At 40.8% G+C, this 23957-nt stretch overlaps 1 protein-coding gene across 2 annotated transcripts in view; it reads left to right on the top strand.

The window, feature by feature from the left end:
• Positions 1-23957, top strand: part of CSMD1 (CUB and Sushi multiple domains 1) — a 1865804-nt gene that overhangs the window by 1695512 nt on the left and 146335 nt on the right. For both annotated transcript variants that reach the window (XM_075923597.1, XM_006137767.4), the window contains exons 47-48: positions 21009-21197; positions 22804-22950. In XM_075923597.1, coding sequence (XP_075779712.1) covers positions 21009-21197; positions 22804-22950 — 336 coding nt within the window. The remainder of the gene's footprint in view (positions 1-21008; positions 21198-22803; positions 22951-23957) is intronic.

Raw genomic sequence — 23957 nt, 5'->3', positions numbered from 1 at the left:
GTCGGGACCCTTTAAGCGCAGCCCTCGGCTAGCCTGAGACAGCACCTCCATGCTCTAAGTCCTCCTCTGATGCCCTGCCAGCACTGCTTCCGGCAATCCTTAAGCCCGGTTCAGTGTCCACTTAATGTGGACATGCTAGTTCGAATTAGCAAAACGCTAATTCGAACTAGTTTTTAGTTCTAGATGCGTTAGTTCGAATTAGCTTAGTTCGAATTAACTAATTCGAACTAAGTTAGTTCGAATTAACATTGTAGTGTAGACATACCCTCACTGAGCAGTGGTCCTACCCTGTCCTTGGTCTTCCTCTTGCTTCTAATGTATTTATAAAAGGTCTTCTTGTTTCCCTTTATGCCTGTAGCTAGTTTGATCTCATTTTGTGCCTTTTCCTTTCTAATCTTGTCCCTGCATTCCCATGTTGCTTGCCTATATTCATCCTTTGTTATTTGTCCTAGTTTCCATGTTTTATAGGACTCCTTTTTTATTTTGAGATCATGCAAGATCTTCTTGTTAAGCCAACCTGGTCTTTTGCCATATTTTCTATCTTTCCTACACAGCAGAATTGTTTGTTTTTGGGCCCTTAACAACGTCCCTTTGAAATACTTCCAACTCTCCTCAGTTGTTTTTCCCTTCAGTCTTGCTTCCCATGGGACCTTACCTACAAGTTCTCTGAGCTTATCAAAATCTGCCTTCCTGAAATCCATTACCTCAGTTGTGCTGGTCTCCCTTCTCCCTTTCCTTAAGATCATGAACTCTATTATTTCATGATCACTGTCCCCCATACTGTCTTCTACTTTCAAGTTCTCAGCTAGTTCCTCCCTATTTGTTAAAATCAAATCCAGAACAGCTTCTCCTCTGGTAGCTTTTTCAACCTTCTGAAACAGAAAGTTGTCTCCATTGCAGTCCAGAAACTTATTGGATAGCCTGTGCCCTGCTGTGTTAGTTTCCCAACATATGTCTGGATAGTTGAAGTCCCCCATCACCACCAAATTTTGGGCTTTGGATAGTTTTGTTAATTGTTTAAAAAAGGCCTCATCCACCTCTTCCACCTGGCTAGGTGTCCTGTAGTAGACTCCTAGCATGACATCACCCTCATTTTTACCCCTTTTAGCTTAACCCAGAGACTCTCTACACAGCTATCTCCTACGTTCATCTCCACTTCAGTCCAAGTGTATACATTTTTAATATACAAGGCAACTCCTCCTCCCTTTTTTCCCTGTCTGTCCTTCCTGAGCAAGCCGTACCCTTCCATACCAACATTCCAATCGTGTGTCCCATCCCACCAGGTTTCTGTAATACCAATGATATCATAGTTGTATTTATTTGTTAGCAATTCCAGTTCTTCCTGCTTATTACCCATACTTGTCGCATTTGTATATAGGCATCTAAGATACTGATTTGATCTTGCCTCCCTGTTGTGCCCTTACCCTCCTTTCTCCTTGCCATTATAGGCCGTAGTCCCCCCCATTTCCAACCCATCTCCCAGTCCCGCACATTCAGCACTTATCTGTGGGCTTTGTTCACCTGTCCCCGTCGAACCTAGTTTAAAGCCCTCCTCACAAGTTAGCCAGTCTGTGTCCAAACAAGGCCTTCCCGCTCCTGGAAAGGTGAACTCCATCTCTGCCAAGTAGTCCTTCCTGGAAGAGCACCCTGTGGTCAAGGAAGCCGAAGCCCTCCTGGCGACACCATCCTCGCAGCCAGGCATTCACCTCCAGGATGCACCTCTCTCTGCCCGGGCCCCTACCTTTGACAGGAAGGATCGAAGAGAATACCACCTGCGCCCCAAACTCCCTCACCTGTACTCCCAAAGCCCTGTAGTCACACTTGATCTGCTCAGTGTCACACCTGGCAGTATCATTTGTGCCCACATGGATGAGTAGGATGGGGTAGTAGTCAGAGGGCTGGATAATCCTCGACAATGCTTCCGTAACATCTCGGATACGGGCCCCAGGCAGACAGCATACCTCTCGAGATGAACTGTCAGGGCAACAGATGGGCACCTCCGTTCCCCTCAGAAGAGAGTCTCCAACCTCCACAACCCTACGTTTCTTCCTCGCAGTGGTAGCAGTAGTCTGCTCAACCTTGGTGGTGCAAGGCCTGGTCTCCTGTACTGTGGGGGGTGACTCCTTGTCTCCTGCAGAAAGTATAGTGTAACGGTTATGTAACAACACAGTGGGAGGGTTAGGAGCAGGGGTGGAACACTGCCTGCTGCCAGAAGTAACCAGCTGCCAGTGCTCACCCTGCACCACCTCCTCCTCCATAAGTGGCGGGTCAGCAGTCCCACATCCTAGGACAGTGACCTCAGTGGACTCCACAGGAATACTGTCCAGAAATTCCTTATGGCCTCGAATGCTCCTCAGACTGGCCATCTCCTCCTGTAGCTCTCCCACCTGCTGCCTGAGAGATTCCACCAGCAGGCACCTTTCACAATGGTTGTCTCCCCCAGCCTGGATATCAGTCAGTGGGAATTGCAAGCCACAAATACTGCAACACCATACCAGGACCTGGGTAGAGGCATCCATGCTCAGGTTCTCTGTCTGGATACAGGCACAGGTGGAGGAGACAGGAGAAGTACTGGCACAAGCGCTTTGGGTCTTCATCACCATCAGTCACTCCCTCTGCTCAACTCCCTCTTCAACTCCCCTGTCTGCAGTCCCCTGTCAGCTTCGCTCCCCTGGTCGCACTGCCCCTGTTTTGCACAAAACGTATTTGAGTTTCCATTCTCATTTTGAAAAAAAAATTATTTCCATTAAAATATGTGCTCATATCATCAGACTTTCCTGAACAGAAACTTTGCTTAAATAGAGCATATCATTTAGACAAAAGTCCAATCTTAGTTCAAAATTTTCAAGAGACGAGAATCCTCTACAACACTGGGTAAATTGTTGCAATAGTTAATTACAGCAACTTTAAAAATATATTATTTTATTTTGAGTCTGAATTTGTCAAGGTTCAACTTCAATTCCTTGGATTTTGTTGTGACTGTGTCAATTAGATCAGAGCTCATCATCATATTTGTGTCCCCCGTTTAGGTACTTATAAATATGATTATATTACCTCTCTTTCTTGAAATAAGTAGATTGCATTGTTGATGATAGAGTCTCCCATTGTGTTTGATGGATTCACACAATCATTTCTTGTGGTTCCTGAGATTAAACCAAACAGTATCACACTAGCAGTCCCATCCACATGTGCCACAGGTGAAGAAAGTTGTAGATGAATGTGCACTGGTTTTAGCTTTATGCCTCTCACATTTCTTTCATTGCAGCAGTCCATGAGCTCTTGACATCTTTCAGTCTGAAATGGCAGAGCTGCTGCCATCAGATCTTGTCATGGCCTAAGAGCTCCCAGGTGCTCATTTCAACATTGCAAGATTGAGTGTCTTTGAAAAGTTTTCTTGGTCTGCCCCTAAAATGAGTTCCAATCTGTAATTCTCTGTAGAGGACAGTCTTCAATAGTCTGTTGTCAGACAAATGGACTGTATGATCACACTATCTCAGCTGATAATCACTATAAAAGCATCTTTAAATCTTGTGATGTTGCAGCACTCAAGGATATTGGTGTTTGGAAAGGAACCTTGCCATTTAATTCCAATTATCTGAGTAGATCTCATAGGTGGAATTGGTGCAAGTGTTGTATGTAGAATTGACAAGTAGTCCCTGTATCACAGTCATAGAGGAGTATAATGATCATCACAGTGTGGTAAATAACAATGATTGTTTGTAGTCTGTTCATTCCAGAGATAATGCCGAAGTTTTCCAAAGCATCACTAGCTGCACCAATGTGCAGTGTAATAAATCATCAATCATTGGATCCTGTGAAACAACACAGACAATGTAGCAACAATTTTTAGTGACCCTGAATGGTATATTGTCAGTTGAGAACCGGAGAAGTTGCTATATTTTGCAGTTGAGACTGACCCATGACTTTTGTCTTCTTTAGATTGTTAAGAAAAGAAAAAAAAAAAAACATTTTGCTACATAAGCAAAAAAAAAAAAAAAAAAAAGCCAGTGCATAACTGAATGTCCTTGAGGAAATGGACCAATGAAGTACAATTATCAGTGAACAACAATTCATGAACAGTTGTCTTCAAAGATTTTTTCTTTACATGCAAATTCAGAACATCTTCATCTATATGGTATGGTATATAAATGCCATAATCAATGTCTCTAAGTGAATCTATTGGAAAAGCTGCAAACACAATGCTAAATGTTGGGATAAGAACATAACCTTATTTTACTCTACTGGTAACAATAAAGGGAGCCAAGAAACATCCATGGTCACCAGCATTCCTGCATGAAAGAAAAATTAATAATCTTGACAAATTTTTTAAGGAACGAAACCTGTGGAGGACTGTCCACAAGCTGTCTCACTTTAGAGAATAGAAGGCCTTACTAAGATCAATAAAAACTACATATAGATTTTGACACCACTCATAATATTTCTCCTGAATTTGACTAAGTGCAAAGAGTATACTTAAAATAACACGCCCAGCTCATAGGCTTTCAGGCAATATCTTCTTTGAACACTGATCAGTTAGCCAGTTTAGTATGGACACACTGCTTTGCCATTTGCTTGCTGGATTTCCATACTTCAGATATGTTCAGTGGAATTGAAAATTGGTCTCAAATTGGAAATTATTCAAGATAATCAAACACAAATGGTAACAGTAAGAATCTTATTAAAGTGTTCTGCCCATCTTTTCAGAATATGTCCATGATTAGTTAGCACAAGCAACTCATCTTCATTCCAAATGCAGATGCTACCATTAGAATGTGACATCTAGATGGTCTTCAGCAACTAAAAAAAAAAGTATTTTTGGTCTGCTACTCAGCTTTCATTTTCCATCAGCTGTCCTTCATAGATTGGGCTATAAATTATGTCAAGCTAAATAGAGGGCAGCAGTATAGGAAAGGAAGAACATTGGAAGAACATTAGGGTTATTATTACTGAAAAGAAAGGATTTCAGTTAGAAATGGATTTTAAAATAGAGTTGGAAAAAATGATATTTTGGCAGATAAGGAGGGTAAGGGAGAAATTTGAAGCAAGTGGATTCCGGCTACATCTAGGCTGCAAGCTTCTTTTGGAAGAAGCTTTTCCGCAAGAAATCTCCCGGAAAAGCTTATTTCAAGAAAGAGTGTCCACACAGCAAAAGCACAATAAAAGAGTGATGTGCTTTTGTGAAAGATAGCATCCATATTAATTGGACGCTATCTCTCATTTAAGTTCTGATTAGTCTAGATGGAACAGTCTCCAGGGCAACTGTGTTAATTCCTGGAGGTGTCTTCTTTTTTGAGCTATTCAGAATGATCTGGAACTTTCAGTTATAAGTATGACATTCTCCGTGCCTTTCCAGGCATCACTACTTAAAAAGTAATTTTCTTTGGAAAATTTCAGTAAAAATGGTACAGCCACCAAGGAATAAGTGGAAAACAAAAGAAGTACACTTTTTTGTTGCAAAAAAACCAAACTGTATGTTTTTTAACTGCTACAGGGTTGATGGAACTTGGGGTCTAAAGTATAATTTTGGCATGCTAAGGGTACCCATCCTAAGGGTCACTTGTTTGTGAGTGATCCTGTGAAAAAATGGTTCAACTTTGAAAGACATTTTTGTAATTGAAAACTGTACTTTATGTAGCCTTATTAGTTTCTTAGTATTTATGTTTGTGCATGTGAGTTTTGTTCCCCTCACTTTGTAGTATTTTCCTTCTTCTTTAGAGCTTGATATTTCACCACCCAAGACAGTAAAGGTTTTTCCATTGGTGCAGGTTTAGCTCCTTAGTTCTTCTTTGAGTGATTACTCATGTAACTTCCAATAGGTGTATGCACACACATGTGCATGATTATCAGAGAACTTTTGCCCATTGGGTCAGTTATGAAGCCCCCTTTACTTTATACAGCAGTATGTGGGGCACTGACAATCCCTACCCCCCGCAGTTTCTTCTTACAATCAGTGATACTCATTGGAACTTCTTCATGCTCATGCTTGGCATGTGCATGTGTGGTATTTGTCATTAATTGTTCACAGTTAGTTTACAGTTCAGTTTATAGTTGTGTAGTTAGAGCAAGTTAGCCTGGGGTTCCCCCCCTCACCACCCAGTTTACAGTTCCCTTGAGCATGGCATTCTACAGTCTCAGGGGTTCAAATCTTGTGAGATCTGTAAGAAGCCTATGCCCAAGGTAATCTGCACTCTTCATGCCTAAAGTGCCTTGGAGATGGTCATCAAACTGATAAGTGCCCTATTTGCAAGAGCTTTAGGAATGGAACTAATAAAAGAGGGTATGTCTACACTTCCCTCCTAGTTCGAACTAGCGGGGTAATGTAGGCATACCACACTTGCAAATAAAGCCCGGGATTTGAATTTCCCGGGCTTCCTTTGCATAAGCGGGGCGCCGCCATTTTTAAAACCCCGCTGGTTCGAACCCCGTACAGCGCGGCTACATGGGGTACGAACTAGGTAGTTCGAACTAGGCTTCCTAGTTCGAACTACTGTTACTCCTCGTGCCACGTGTAGCCGCGCTGCACGGGGTTCGAACCAGCGGGGTTTTAAAAATGGCGGCGCCCCGCTTATGCAAAGGAAGCCTGGGAAATTCAAATCCCGGGCTTCATTTGCAAGTGCGGTATGCCTACATTACCCCGCTAGTTCGAACTAGTGGGGTAGTGTAGACATACCCAGAGTGAGGCCATTGCATTATGAGGCAGCTCTTTGCCCTCAGTATCCACTGGAATGAGCACCAGCTCTGGTGGTGAGCAGCACACTGGCCTCAGTGCAGAACCATTTGACACTCTGCAAAGACACCTCCAGGAACCAATAGCATTGTTATAGGTGAATTTAAGTACCTACTAACTGGTGCTGCATAAGAAGAAAACAATGACAGAAGCCAGTCTACTGCCAAACATTGCTGAAAGACTCTAAGAGGGTACACCCTAAGACAGGGCACTCGAATACAGAACAACAAATTCTAGCACCATTCATACCGGCCCCACTAATGTATATGGCACAGAGCGTGGCACTGAGACCCTCTCTCAAGGCACTGAGCATGGCACTGACACCAGTGGTGGACACAAATCAACATGCTATACCTAGATCCTCAGCCAGGGAACAGGAAGACCAAGAGGTTCTTCTCCCATGGCCTCCTCGTTTTCATCACTGGACGAGGCAGTAATTGCGTTCTGCAATTGCACTCACTGTTATGGATAGCAAGGACCACCAAAACTTCCTCTGGCATGTGGCCTGAAACCTGAAGTTGCAGGTGGAAGAGATCATCAAGGATGCTGACCCCATGGTGGACTTCTTCATCGTGTAGGATTCCTTGAGAGTAGCATTACTGCTAATATAGATCATTCAGAACACCTCTATGGTATTATGTCAAACTCCCGTATCCATACCACCAGAAGTCAGGGGTGTAAAGAGGAGGTAATTCATGCCACAGAAAAGGTACAAATGCCTCTTTATGCACCCCATCTGGACACACTCATGGTAGAAGTGGTCAACCTAATGCCTGAACCCAAATCGTGGGATTTTAGTAGTATTTGTTTTATTTTAATTTTGTTTCCAATATATGAGAGATTTAACTAATTATTCCCTCATCTTTTGTAGCATGCATTTTTTGTATGCCCCATTTGTTACTATTGCTGAAATCCTCCTTCTTATGATGGGGGTCAAAAGGAAGCCTCCCTCTCCATGACACTGCATTAGTGTCCTCAACATTTTACATAATATGCAGCCTCAGCAAATTATGAATAAAGACATATTTCCATTTACTTTGTAATAAGGAGCATAAGTAGAGTATTCTTGTTTGGAATAAACATCTAATTGCTCCAGAAATCCTGGACACAGCTGTTGTGGAACATGAAAAAGTACCTTTTGTTATCTTTTCCTGTGACTGTTCATTTCCATCACTTTTAAAATGTGTCTCTGTAGATGGGGATTTTAGTACATATGAAAGAACTTACTGCTCTAGGGTAGGAAGTTCAGCATTCCAAAGGAATGCTACTTTTGAAGAGGATGTCTAACATATTCAGACACCAGAACACTGCTTATTATAATTTTAGTGCAGAACTTAAGCATGTGTAATGAGGATTCATCTTTGTAGCCTCAGTATGTATCCAGGGAAAACACATGAAAGAACTAAACCAGTGAGCATAAGAGTAACTTCTTCAAATTCTTTCCTTTCTTTATTTATTCCTTGTGATTTTAGTGTTTGTTTGACTAGTGTTGTTAGCTACTAGTTTCCATCCATGAGTATGTTCTTTCATTTTAACATATACCACCTTTTCTTTTTGAGAACTCAGAAGTCAATTAACATTTCTAAACCAACAGATATAACTGAATGGTGTTCTCCTTAAAAGGAATGTATCTGTGTCTTAGAAAAAACTAAAGGGAATGCTTCCGTGTCTTAGAAAAAACATGATTTTTGTTAGTTTATTAAAAGAATCCAAACCACTCTTTTTATTGTAGCTGTACAAGTTCTATCATTATATTGTTCTCCTGTGAGTTTAAATAGAGTTTGTGTGATAAATTCCCCTCAGATAAAAAGTATCCCATTTATATCTGCCTGATTATCAAAGTTGCCTTTGTTGATGCTTCTTATAGTAAATGGTTTTCTTCGCTTTCCTGAATCCCCCCCATTATCACTGCTTTTATTTTTACTTACCACTTCAGTGTTTACTACATCACTCCAGATCTAGTGAGACATATTTGTACATTTTGAAATGTGAGCGAATAGGTTTTGTGCATTTAGGGATCAGTTGAATACAAGTTTGCTATAAATTAAAAAACTGAAAATGATTTGACAATCAAACAACAAATTCAGAGGAAGCTAGAGGAAGGTAAGGACAGAGGGAAAATAAGTGGAGGAGAGGAAGAAGGCATCAAATAAGAGGAGAGGAAAGCAAAGAGAACAAAACATGTAAAATATGTCTCAGCAGTATTTAATTAGGTTTTGCACCAACACATTGAAGTGGATTGGATAGTCAGAGCCAACACCTATCAGTTACAGAGAGGAATTACAACATGAAATTCAGAAAATATTGGATTGACCCAAGTCACTTGGCATATTGTGTTGACCCATCAAAAAGATAGGGAAATATAAGTCTGATAAGATGTTGGATTTGACAACCCACTGCAAAGTGCAAGGATATCCTGTTGATTCCCTGGCACACAGAACAGATGAGTCATATTAGCTCCAAAGGTGAATAATCCCAGTTCTGGGAGGACTTGAGAAGGGCTCAGATTCATGTATTTCAGTATGGCTCCATCTGGGTGCAGGTATCTGTTTACATCAAGTCACTTGTTATATCAGGATCTCAGACATGAGAAAAGAAACATTTCAGTGACGAGCTGAATTCTGCTCAGAAAGTGTTGTCTTCTGTATCAAAAAAACAGGACTATGTAGCACTTTAAAGACTAGCAAGATGGTTTATTAGGTGATGAGCTTTCGTGGGCTACATTTCTATCATTGTTTTCTGAAGATTCTGTTCAAACAATACAGAAGAAGCAGACTGCATCTGGCTGAAAAACATACTACAGTATCTTCAAATGTTATACTAAAAATGTGGCTGGCATTGTCCAATGAAAGCAGACCCATGTGCTGTGATTATACATCTGTTATACAATAGCATAAACCAGCATAGCACATATTGTGTTTATTATAATAGTTATTATTAATATAGTGCCATGGATTTTCATGACATTTATTAGAACAAATATAAAAGTATAGTCCCAAATAGCATAGAGTCTAATATGCCTCTAAGGCAAGGATGATGCTGAGTTGGTTATTTCTAAGGGGGTGGATGGTGGGGAAAGACTCCAATCCTGCTCATCCCATTCTGCCATCTTTATGTCCCAGGAATGAGTGCACTGAAGAAGCAATCCCCATGCCCTGGAGAATGCTTCATGTGCTGCAGTTATAGTCCTTTACTGATCATGAACACATGGCGGGGGGATGGGGGCTTTATGAGCCCTTCTACCCATTAAACACCAAAGAGCAGTAGGGCACAGCCTAGCCCATAAGATAATCTTATAAATATTTTAGCAAGTTTGTTTGTTTGTCCCGAAAGAGCTCCAAAATGGTAAGAGCTAGAAACACAAAATGTTGAATGGATACTACTGATTTCCTAACTTAAATAACTGAATTCGTTATATCTCAAAATCGGTTCCCCCAGAGCCCCAATTGGGCCCACTGATAATTAGCTTTTAGTAGCACCTGATCATAAGCATTTGCTGGACTCTTCTGTTAAGCGTGTCACATAAACTGCAACTACGAGATCCTTTCCTTCTGGCAACAAACTAAGTAGTTCATCTGTTCTCCACTAGACAATGTGTTTTGTAAGCACAACACTAGCTATGTTAATTTCTTAAAGTAATATGATAAAAGAAAAAGTATTTCCAATAAAATATATGTTAAATTTATGTTGTTCATTCACCACACCTTTTGTTATCAAGTAATTAGTTAAATGTAAATGTGTTCGTAAGCACATCACTAGCAATGTTAACTTCTTAAAGTAATATATAAGAGAAAAGTATTTCCAATTCAATACGCTATGTTAATGTAACTGATGTAGTTCATTCATCACATCGTTTACTATATTTTCCCCAGGCAACGCGGACTATTACAGCTAGTCTTAAATATAGTAAGTCACATCAAACTGATACATTGGTTACATTTTCAGGGCATAGAGGCAAAAATGAACATTAAATTGTGCATTTAATTTACATGACTGATTACTGTGATTTAAGGTATGATCACAGCAATATATAAATGACCTATTACCCATCTAAAATCATCTTAATACTTTTTCACTTCAATAAAATTTAACACGTAAAAATTAGGTATAAAATTTGAAATATTTTGTACACACAATTGTCCACAACTTTTTTATTTTAAAGCATGTCATTGGATACTTTTGGAGAGTGTCATTAAAAGAAAAGATAGGATGTTTAAGTTACAATAAAAGCAATTTATTGCCAAAAAAGCTTATATTTAGCACTCTCTATTCAAAATGTACATGCACCCAACAGCCACTCATTTACTTCATTAATATTGAAATCTAGACAAGGATGCTATATGAAGGCACGTTTACTCAGCAAGCCAAAAGTCAAATTAAACTAGGCAACTTCAGCTTCGTCAATTACTCACCTAAAGTTGAAATAGCTTAATTCAGATTTTGGTGCTGTCTACATAGCAGGAAGTCAAAGGAATAACGCTCTTCATTCCACTTCCCTTACTCCTTGTGAAATGAGGGTTACAGGAGTCAGAGCAAAAAGTCCTCCATCTTGTCATTATTTCAAAATAATGCCTTGCTGTGAAGATGTGAATTTTATTATTTCAAAATAATGTCAGTTTTCTGAAATAACGCTCTTAGTGGGAAGGCTTGTAGGTCATATGATCCCTGTGTATGAATATATCTTGAAACATTGAGCTGTCTTACCTTACAGTAACTGGTCCTTCTTTTTCAAGGATTTGTCTACATAGATTAGAAGTGTCTGTTGTAGAAACTGTGACAATGGAGTAACAAATAATGAACATATAAAACAAACTTCATATAACTGCCCTACAGATTTTGTAATGTGTCAAGGTATTAATTTTGCACTACTAAACTTAGTTAGAAATTTCCCTTTCCCTAAGCTGAAAAGGAATAGGAAATTTATTCAAAGAGCACATAGTCATAATGCTGTCTAAAATTCAATATGTAATCCATTTAAAATATTTTTGAGAAGAAACAATCTGACATTTAGACTGATCACCAAGAACCACAAAAACTTTAGGTGATTTATGAAAATGCTTAATTCTGGCAAGATTAAAGGACATAGCCTTAAGACGATATAGACTACGTCAAAGAAAAGTCAGAAAAATATATTCAAATTGTGAACCACAATTTGCGTATCTTTTTCCGCTTTTCTTTCAAAAGAGGCTTTTCCAAAATTTGGCGTGTCTACACAGCACCAAATTTTAGAAAAACCTTCCTTTTGAGCCATCCCTTCTTTCTCATGAAGCAAGGTTTACAGGGATGGTGAAAGAACGTGTCTGCTTTTCTGAATTTTTTGTTGGAAAAGCAGACATGTTCCTTGGATTTGGGATTGTTTTTTCAGGATACCTTGGAAAAGGTATTTTGTATACCGGAAAAGCACTGCAGTCTAGACGTAGCCTCAGTTGTGGACACAAACCTCATGAACCTCATGCAGAAGGATCATAACTTAAACTTCCTACGTATATAAACCGGTTTGTATGAGAGTCCACGACAATTTTTGTAACAATGTCTTGATCATCACATGCTTAATTTGCAGCAATATATGTCAGACCTTTCATAAATTTAGAAACTACAGTTTCAGAACTAAAATCAAATAACTGTTCAGTGACAAGATATATCAGCCAGGTAGATTCTTATAAAGTTAACTAAAAGTCCAACATGTTTTAAAGTCATTACTTCTCTAGTTCTGCCCCTTCATCAAGCTATAAGTGCAGGGATTATTACTTCTTGTGTGTTTCATCCTCTGGTTGGATTTCAGTTCTTCTTGCTTGCTCATCAATGGCAGATTTTCCTTACATTTTTTGGTTTTGGCCCAGAGGACTCAAGGGGACTCAAGTTCTTTCTAGGTTCAATGGAAACTGTATTTTTTTTTATTTGTTTCAGACTATGGGGTATATTTCATTTCTCCCATCACTTACACCTCTTTGGCAGGATTCCTTCTAGTTGTTCTTACTGATGTGCACATTTTCATAGCAGAGAGATCTCTGCAGTTAGCTCAGTGACCTTCATGATCACAGTGTTTTCTTGTTAGATTCTTTATCTGTGATCTCATTTAATGCAGCACATCTCTGGGTGCATAAACTCCCCTGTGGTAACTCTCAGTTCCTGCTAACTGCATCCTGCAACCTCAGTGAAAACAGACTGTCAAGCCTCACTCACATGCAGGCTCCCTCCTATGCAGACAGAATTAATTCCAGACAGAATATATTGTTATTATTATTGTTGTTTTTTTCCTGGAGCATCTGTAGAGCATTAAATAGTGGATTGCTTTCTCTGTGTTGCTGTTGAGAAATCCATGTGATAGCATTTTCTACGTGCATTTTCTACGTTCAGAGACACCATTGTACATAGATATATACTTATGTAAGGAACCCTATTTCTATTTGATAAAAAGGAGATGAGCTATTGAAAGGTGGTAGCACTCCAAGATGGTTTCTTAAGAAGGCAGTGTGGTATCCTGGGATTCCATCCTAGTACCTTCTTGTGCACAAGAGCTGTGAATGGTTCTGAAACTTTAAAAAAAAAACATTTTAAAGCAATGTGTTCATAATGAATAGAAATTTCTATGTAACTCAACCTGTCCCTTTTTCTCATATGTTTCTCTCCTCTCTGTATTTTATAAAGCACATACTTGCATGTCCACCTCCCTCCATTTCCTAATGTTTTCTGCTACCACTTCTAGTTCAACAATTCCCAGTTCCTCAGCTGCAGCATATAAATCAAATATTAGTAGTAATGGTTGAAAATATTCATTGAATGATAGTCTTCACCTGTAACACTGTCTTTACCATCCACTAATGACATCTTTATTCTTCTGTCAGTATGATGGAACAAGTACCTAGGGCAAGGTAGTTTATTACTTGTCTCAGTACATGTCCCTGATAAGCAAGTATAAATTCCACCTTACTCCTGTCCAGAAATTTCCTCATTTGGTTATAGTCCTTGTGAGGGTTTCGGGGTGCGATCACCCCCTCCCGGTCTGAGAGGGGGGGTCTGTGGACCCCTTTTGGTCCTCCTTTTGTCCTGTGTTGTCCCTGGGCCGCCGATGTGGGGTCCGGGCCCCTGGGGTGCGATCACCCCCTCCCAGCCAGAAGGGGGGGTCAGTGAACCCCGGGTCGTGAGTACCCGCCGAGCGGGATGGGGCCAGAGCCCCTAGCTTTAGGTCTTCCTCCCCAGTCCGGGGTTCTAGTTTGGTCCCTGTCAGTTAGTGTGGCTGTCGGGTGCTGGACGCTCCCTGCGTGGAGGGAGGGGGACCCGGTCCCGCCCTCTCTCCGGGTCCCAGCCCGGGGCCCTAAGCGCCGGGGCCGCTAGCGCCCCAGCACAGTGGACGAGGGGGGTGAGGATTCTCCCCCCTGTGGCTCGTCCACCCACGGCCACCAGAAACGCCCTGCCCCGGGCTCCTTCCTCCCTCCCGTTGGGTCTGCCTGCCGATCCCCGTCGCCCTGGCGCCTACCTCGACTCGGCGGTCTGTGGCGTCCCACGTTCCGGTGGAGTCTCGGGGGTGAGTTCTCCGGCCCTGGCGCGCTCCTGGCCATCCCGGTCCCTCCTGACTCGGCGTGGCGGGGTCCGCCTGCCGTCTGGTGAGGGGCTGAGTGCTCGCCAGGGGCAGTGGCTGTCCCGGAGGCCCCGGGACCAGCGCCGGGCTGGCAGCCGGGCTGTGTGGCGCCCTTGCTCCGTGCTGCGTCGGGGGCTGCTCCTCCGCCGCCGCGAGGAGCCCGCGCCCCGCTTCTCCGGCGGCGGGCACTTTTAAACTGGCCCGCCGCGCCGGCTGCCGCCCGGGGCCCCGCCCCTTCCGGGCACGTCCCCGCTGCCGGCCCTCGCCAGTGGCCGTGCGCCCCGGCCCCGCCTTCCCTGCGTGGGCCGGCGGGGGGTGAGCCGCCCGTCAGCTGCCGGCGCAAGCGCGGGGGAAGCGCCCCCGCCTGCCGCCCCCAGCGGCTGGAGTTGCGGGGTTGCTGGGGGGTCTGGGGCTGGCCGGCGGAACCCCGCCGCTGGGGACTCCGCTCGCCCCGCCCCCGGGAGAGTGACGGCCGGCGGGGGCTCCGCTCCCCTTGCCCCTGGTCAGAGGCCGGCCCGTCACAGTCCTGAATTACTGTCTGTGGGAAGCTTTCATTTCCTAACACATTTCCTTTCCTGAGAACTCTATGTTTCGAAACACATGAAAAAATCTGTACAAATGGACTCAGTCAGAAACTGTTCTGAAAGAAGTGATCTTAAATCTTTCAGTCGTCATCATTTGCCAAAGGAAATCCTGGGAATCCTACTTTGGTTTATCTTGACAGTATCCACCCTACTGTCTCTGAATCTTGCTGTACTTTAAAATTCTCTGCTTGGAATTGCAATGGGAAACCAAGAGATGAGTTCCTCAGTTGCTCAAGGTGCTGGACTAGGACAGGCAGCACAGAACAATTGTGATTTTGTGGGTGGCTTCGTGACTGTGCTGATGTTTTTCAGATCTGATAAGCTTAGCTTTCTCGATATTTCAGATCCCAAACCTGCTCCTTCAAGGCCTGTCCTCTACAACCATCTCCACCTAATATTGGTTGCATGATAAGAGTAGAAAGAAGTGATGTATTAAAACAGGTTTTTTTTTCACTGAGATGACAAAGTACGAGAATGCCAGCAGAAAGGTTTCTACCTCTTACATTTTCTCTTGAATTCAAAATACTTTCATGGACAGGTATGACACCAGGGCATTACTGCCTTGTGTTCTTTGTACCTGAAAGTTTAGTATTTCTTTCTTGCCAGTATTCAACAAGAGTCTTGAAGCAAATTGATTCATACAACAATTCCTCAGTGGGACTTTGTTTTCATCCTGCAGATTCTGAATCACCCACATATTTTATCTCTAAGGGCAGACTTCATTCCTTCAAGGTGGTGTTTTTCCCTACAGTGTTCTGAGACAGATGATTCTTGAATAAGGAGAACTTGAACAAGGAGAGTCCATTTTGAGACGAAGGCTGCATTTTCACTCACTCTGACCAGGTTGCAGGCTTGTCCTGAACTTATAAGATGCCATTTGGCTAGAGAAGTTTGCAATTTATGGGATATATGCTCTGAACCATCAGTTTACAAAGTATGTAAAATTGCAATGTAGTAGTTCTGTTTTCTTTCCTTTATATATCATTACAGCTATGCCTCTCCACTTCTCTGGATGCCTCCTTTGGCTACAGTGTCCTGCTGGCAGCACAGTAAGGGAAACTTCCAACCTAGAAGTCTTGTTTACTACATCCACTGTGTGCCCTTTAGTACATTGTTAGAAGATGGGAGGAGAGAGATGTGCAGCAAGGGAAAATTATTTCCCAGTAATTCACTTTGTAATTATCTCCACTTCTGCCATCCCACTTATTCCATCCTGCTTTTCGCCTTTCTTTTGGTGATGTGTTGCTATTTATTTCTGTCACTACTCTTTTATATACATCTTTCTTTCATGAAGGTTCTAGAAATCTTTCTGACTGGAGAAAGTGGGTTCTAAATCTTATGTAATAAAGGATGGGATTTCAGAACTCTGTATCATTGTTTCCAGTATCTGGCATCAGTTTATCCTCTAATTCATTGCCATGGAATGGGAGAAGAGGACACTACAACTATAGAATTGCTGCTAGGGATTAGTCCTTTTTGATTATTTTGTTTTTGTACACAAAAAGCATGGAATTTAGTTAGATGATATATGTCTAATACAGTAACATAAACAACCATGTCTGATCAAATATTGTTCTGAGTCTAGTGCCATAGGTAGGATAAATAAATCACCCCACGAGGCTCATGGAAACAGATTGACCAGATCTATTTTATAACTAGATTATTTTCCTAATCTGTGATTTCTTCCACTTATCAACTGTGAAAATATGCAAAATCGTGACGATGGAGCCACCTCAGAAAATTAATTTATAATGGCTGAAATTAAACATCTAGAACATTTATGTAAAAGGTTCAGTATGCTAATATGTTATTTTTTTATTATAAGAAACTCCCCAAAATTTCTATATACATTCCCGTAGAAAAGAACCATGCCATCCCACTCAGGGACACATTCATCACCATATTACTTGTACAGTTTGGAATCTGGTAGGGTGTGTCTAAAAGAGGTATATTTGGAGATGGATGGAGGAATGCCAACCTCAGAGATTTCTTTTACAATCATGGATCCTGAGAGTCTATAGGAATACTGCTTAGAAAAAGAAAGAGATAGACTTAGAAGCCTGTACCTTTTAAGTGGATTAACTAAGTCGGAATCTTGGCCTTTTATTTTCCATTTGTACTACTGAAGATGGGGTCATAGGCTTTCTGGAAATCGCTTCCATGATTGGAATAAAGCATATGCTTTGAACACAGCCCATACAACACAACCTCTTTCCCTATCAATTCAAACTGTTTAAAACAAGCTCACAGAGAACAACATAGAGTGAAATCCTAGCCCCGCAGAGGTCAATGGCAAAATTCTTGTTTACTTCAATTTCACCTCCAAGCTGAAGAGGCAAATATTAAGTATGGGTATGTCTAGACTACTTGGCTCCATCAATGGAGCCATGTAGATGAGTTTACTAGACATAGGAAAATGAAGCGACAATTTAAATAATTGCTGCTTCATTTACATCAAAATGGCTGCCGCGCTGTGCCGATCAGCTGTTTGGTGGCACAGCGGGGCAGTCTGGATGCACCACAGTTGACAAAGGAAGCTTTTGTCGACCGCTCCAGTAAACCTCATTTCACGAGGCATACCGGAGCGGTCGACAAAGGCTTCCCTTGTCAACCGTGGCACATCAAAACTGCCCCCTATGCGCCAAACAGCTGATTGGCACAGCGCAGCAGCCATTTTGATATAAATGAAGCAGCGATTATTTAAATTGCCACTTCATTTTCCTATGTCTAGTAAACTCATCTACATGGCTCCGTTGATGGAGCCATGTAGTCTAGACATACCCTATGTGACCCTCTCCTACCCATCAGCTTGACCTCTCTTTTCCTTTCCCTTCCAACTGTCTTGTCTTTCTCCTTCTATTCTCTGTCATAGATGGACAAATTTCTCATTTACTATCTCCTCTAACCCCTCCATATGCCCTAGTCTCAATTTCTAGTCTCTTTGATGTCCATTTTCATTCCATAGCTTAATCTCTCTTAACCTTTAATCTCTCATTCACAATACAAACATGATTCAATTGCTATTATATAAAGAAAAGCACCTTTGACTGCACTTGCCTTGACCACACTTGCCTATCTTCCCTTTCCTTTCTAAGCCCATTTAATATATTTTTTACAATTCTTGACTGGATTCTTCATTTTCATTTAGGGTGTGTCTAGACTACAGAGTTTTGTCGACAAAAGTGGACTTTTGTCGACAAAACTATACCTGCATCTACACTACCGCTGAGTTCTGTCGACATAACGTTGACAGAACTCAGCAGTTTTGTCGATGCTGGTAAACCTAATTTTACGAGGCATAACACCTTCTGTCGACAGAAGGTGTTATTGCATGTAGGGTTGTGTCTAGACTACAGGGTTTTGTCGACAAAACAAGCTGCTTTGTCGACAGAACTGAATGTAGTCTAGACGCTCTTTGTCGACAGAAGTTTTGTCGACAAAAACTTCTGTCGACAAAACCCTGTAGTCTAGACATACCCTTAAATGGTCTCCAGTCCAATTTCCATCCATTGTGTTCCATTTAAAACACTCTCACCAAAGTTTCTAATGACCTCTTCCTAGACAAACCTCAGAATCAGTACTCCTTCCTCATCCCCCTTGACTTGTCAGCCACCTTCAGTATAGTCAACCAAGTTCTCATTCTTAACATGTTTTCCTTCCTTAACTCCTCTGACTCTGTCCTCTCTCCATTCTCCTCCTACCTTTTAATTTTTTTAAAAATTATGCCCTCATTCCACATCCAACTTTCTGTGTGATTTTCATAGGGCTCAGCCATACGTCCCATTCTCCTTTCCCTCTATACCTCATTCATGGATAATGTCAACTACAAACATAAATTCAACTCTCATCTCTATGCTGATGATACATAGATCTACCATTCTACTATAAACTTGACTTCTTCTGAACAAACTAAACTCTTGAACTTGTCTATAACAACTACTTGTGTACATATAACCACCACCTCAACCTCAACATGGTTAAATACAGCTCATCGTCTTTCCTCAAATCCTCCACCAACACATACTTCTTTTCCCAAGCACTGTGTGCAACATCACCATCCTGCCTTTCACTCAAGCCCATATCTGAGGTGTCATCTTTCACTTGGACCTCTCTCTAGTCCTCCTATCCAAGCTATGTCTAAAGCGTGTTATTTTTTTCTGCAAATCTTTTTTAAGATATGGCCTTTATTACACATTCACAGTCTAAAACTTTTGCCCAGATTCTTCTTACATCTCCATTTCTACAATATTATTTTGTCTGGCCTTGGCAAATGGAAACTTGTTCTACTCCTATCCATTCACAGTGCTACTGCTGAAAAAAAATCATTCTCCCAGCCCATTGTTTGATCATCTCTCCCCTCTTTCTTTGAGTGCTTCCACTGTCTCGGCCTTCTCTATCATACTAAACATAAGAATTGTTTTGTCGCTTTCAAGTACCTTCCTGACCCATCTTCACTCACATATCATCTCACATTCACTCCTGAAATGTAGACTACCACCACCAACTGATACAGGATCCTAGCCTCTATCACACATGGTTTTTTAAACAAGCACCATTTGAAAGAAGCTCAATATCTACGAAGCTACTTCATTATCCTTCTTCAAAGGCCTCCTTAAAATTCTGCTGTCTACAAAATTTTTGACAATGGTTAGACTGCTGAAATTCCTAAGACCAGTATGCTGATCAGTAGTTCTTGTTGCTAATACTCCTCTGACTATTTGCATCATCTATTCTTATTTTATACTTTGGAGTGGGGACTATCTCTTTGTTCTGTCTTTGTACAGCACCTTGCCCATGGGATCTTACTCCTTGAGTAAGTGCCCTAGTCACTATGTTAATTAATTAATTAATAATAACTAGTAAAACTAAGACAATGAAAACATGATTGCAATTTGTCTTTTTTTTATGGGACAGGGGTATTGTTTACTTTTAATAGCCTTCTGTTTAATTTATTAGGTTACTGGGATTTTTTTCTGTGTTGTACATTTTTACCCTTAATTTGTATTTTTTGGATTTGTTATTCACCTTTTCCATATCAAGCATTCAAGGACTATGTCAGTGAGTGCTTTGGTATGTTTGGTAATCCTTCAGGATGCCTGTAAATCTAACACATAACAATTGTTATAATGTGTATACCATATTGGGAAATATTGGGGGGGGGGATCAGAATACAGAGGCTAGCAGATATGTAGAGATTACTAACTAAAGATTAAAGAAAACAGTGGCCATCAGGAGACTAGCTGAATCAGAGACATCATTTAGATCATAATTAAAGCTATGATTTAATCATGGGTATTTTTAGTAAAAGTCATAGATAGGTCATGGGCAACAGACAAAAATTCACAGTCTGTGGCCTGTCCATAACATTTACTAAAAATATCCATGACTAAATATTGAGGGGGAGTGGAAGGGGCTCTGCTTAGAGGTGGGGGATAAAGGGGTGGAGTCAATGACACCAGTTGCTGCTGGCCACCAAACCATGGCAGTTCTGGCTGCCCTCAGGACCACTGCTCAGGTGATCCCCAAAGTCAGCCACATCAGTCATCATTCAGGCAGTTCCCAGTGTCAGCCTCACTGGTTTCTTAGAGTGTTAGGACTCCATCTCTGTCACAAAGGGTACAGAAATCATGGATTCTGTGACTTTCCATGACCTTTGCAACTTTACAGAGGCCAGTGTGGCTGCCCAAGCAGCTGGCTCAGGAGCCAGCCACACTGGCCACTATTGAAGTGCCAATGCAATAGCCGTGCTTCCCTAGATGCTGGATACCTGGTGCTGCTGGGTCACCAATGCACCGGAGTGGTCTGGGGCAGTTGGGACTGTGTTGCCTGGCTGAGCATCAGGGCTGTAGTTTGGGTGCACTATTGACAGCAGTCTCCAGAGACCCATCCCAAGCAAACCAATCTCTTACCTGTACGCTGCACAAGGGTGTACTAGCTTTCTTTCACTTTTGGAAGAATCCCCATCTTTAGTGTATACTAATAATACTACAGTATGATTTAAAGGCACCAACATTAAAAATTAATGCTCAAGTCTTCATTTATACATCTGAAAAATATTAAAGGTTATGAGAAGGCAAACAGTATATTTACTTTTTTTTTTTTTTACTTTTTTTTTTAGCACAATGTCCAGCAAATGAAATCCGTACAGAATCATCTGGAGTGATCCTTAGTCCTGGTTACCCAGCCAACTACCCCAATTCTCAGACCTGCTCCTGGACTATTAAAGTTGAACCAAGCTATAACATCTCTATTTTTGTAGAAATATTTCAGAGTGAAAAACAGTTTGATGAGTTGGAGATATTTGATGGTAAGACTGATTTAGCTATAATATAAAGACAGACAACAAATACAGATATGAGACAAACCCAATTTCCAGAATGTTGGTGCCATCAGTCCATGGTGTATTTGGAACCTCAAAATTACTATCTGCTTCAAGTTTAAATTTTGATAACCAGTGATTTTTTTAATTAGAGCATTTTTGAAAAATCTGTTCGTTAATTTCCTTTGGCTTGTTCTATTAGAGACATTTAGAAAAATGAAAATTTGAGTGGAAAGTTTATTATCCTTTTAAAGAAATATGATAAATGATTATATTGTGTCATTGTGCCATTATATCCCCATAAATTACCCCATATATTATTGACATCTGAGTTTAAAGAATAGTGGAGGAGCTCTTTTATTATTCTTGGGACAAATCCCATGCTAAGAAATTACATGCAACTCTTGAAAATCACATGTAGATATTTGAGCACAGAATTTAGCACATCATCTTTGTAATATCACCTTTTTTATTGAGACAATTCTCTTGAATTTAAATACTATATGTTTATATTAATAGAATTATTTAGGGTCCGGACACACTCTAATCAGACATTTAGTCCATTCCTTTTATATCATCTCAGAATGTGTGTCATAACACTTGAGTACCTCTAGTCAAGATAATTTCACAGCCTCTTTTATTCTATTGATTGTTCTCACAAATTTTTCCTCTTGTACCTAAACTAATTTTTCCGTCTGCAGTTTAAGCTTATTACTACTTGTTCTACTGTCATTGACTAATGAGAGCAATTGGTCCCAGATGATATCATCACATACTTTTATGTATTTGGAGACTGTTATTATGTCTACCCTTATTAAGAAAGAACTCTGTCTGGAAAAACTGATTAATGTACACTTTGGACATATTCTCATCATGTTCCTAGGATACCCAAAAGGATATTAATCATTATCAAAGGGTTTGAAGTGACTTGTTGTTAATATAAATCAGACATTCTTTTTTCTTTATCAATTGGTCTTTTAATATCTACAATTATTGCAAAATATTTGCCATCAATTTACAATGGTTTATTGTAAAAAAATTGCAGTATTTTCAAATGTCCAGTTTTCTCTCTATAAACTTTCCCTGCCCTGAGGGGGCAGAGATAATTAGTGAGGGAGAGCAATTAAGATTCTCCCTGTCTCTTCACTACTCAGCACAGGTCTTCCCTGGAACTTCCCCAGTTGCTTGAGCAATGTGTTTGTTTTCTTTAAAAAACATGCTATTTAAACTGCTGAATGCTCCTGAGGTAATTCTTTCTTATTTACTTACACAATAATTTTTAATTAATTCCAAGTATTGACACTAAATTTTTGGGTGGCGGGGAAGAGAGTTAATATAGTTACTAATTACCACTTAGACACATTCTCTAGCATTTTCTCTTTGTGGCATAAAAATCCCTTTTGTCTAAACGCATCTCTAATATAACTCCACTGACATCACTGGAGTTATACCAGGGATGATTTGGGATCCTTTCTTTCATTAAAGCTCTTGCTGAAGCATTAGAAGAATCAAGATTAGCTCATAAGTCTTTGTCATTAGTCTGTATCTCATTAATTTTTTTTTTAATTACCATTCACTTTCTCTGATTCTAAAGGTTCATCTGGGCAAAACCCTTTGTTGGTTTCTTTAAGTGGAAATCAAACTGGACAACTAAACTTCACAAGCAGAAATAATCAGCTGTATCTTCGCTGGTCAACTGACCATGCAACCAGTAAGAAGGGATTCAAGATACGTTACTCAGGTTAGTAACTGTTACATGCTTAGATTAAATTTTGTTTGGTTACACAAAGTAATCAGTAACAATTTAACACCTGAAATATTGATATCTAATTGGCTGTAACTGAATGCTTCTCTAAAAATAATAAATCTTGCATATGTAGTTGTCTGTCACATTCTAGGGTATAATCCAAACTAGAAAGTGCTTGTCACTGGTACGTCTAGACTACATGTCTCTGGCGACAGAGACATGTAGATTAGACTACCCGGCATAGGAAAATGAAGCTGCAATTTAAATAATCGCCGCTTCATTTAAATTTACATGGCTGCCACGCTGAGCCGATCAGCTGTTTGTCGGCTCAGCGCAGTAGTCTGGACACTCCCCGGTCAACTTCAAAGGCATTTATCAACCTCCCAGGTATACCTCCTGGGATTTGGCATACCTGGGAGGTCGACAAATGCCTTGGATATTGACTGCGGAGCATCCAGACTACCGCGCTGAGCCAACAAACAGCTGATCGGCTCAGCGTGGCAGCCATTTAAATTTAAATGAAGCGGTGATTATTTAAATCGCCGCTTCATTTTCCTATGCCGGGTAGTCTAATCTACATGCCTCTATCGCCAGAGACATGTAGTCTAGACGTACCCTAACTGCCATGCAATCTTTGGTGCTTCTCGATGCTATTCTGCTGTAGCTTCCAATCTCCTCAAGCATGCAGCTCACACCAAGTGTCTGTGCCTAACTGCCATCAGCCAGCAACATTCTGGTCATACTCTGTCTCCCAGCAGCCCCTATTTGAAGGAGAATCCAGTGTACTCCCACTCCTGAATTTTGCCCCAAAAATATGTTCTGCATTGTTCAGCCACACTTGGACAGTTTAGATGATAGAGAGCCATTGCTCTTGTTAAGATGTTCAACAGTTGTTCAACACTTTGATTCTTAACTGAAGTTACCCAAATAGTTCAGCTTAAACACAATAATGGATTAGTTTTATTTAAAGAATAAATATGTTTATTTAATTACAAAGATAG

The sequence above is a fragment of the Pelodiscus sinensis genome, chromosome 3, assembly GCF_049634645.1.
Source record: "Pelodiscus sinensis isolate JC-2024 chromosome 3, ASM4963464v1, whole genome shotgun sequence".
In the NCBI taxonomy this organism is placed as follows: Eukaryota; Metazoa; Chordata; order Testudines; family Trionychidae; genus Pelodiscus; species Pelodiscus sinensis.
Note: the sequence above shows the minus strand (reverse complement) of the source record. Positions and strands in the feature narration are given on the sequence as shown.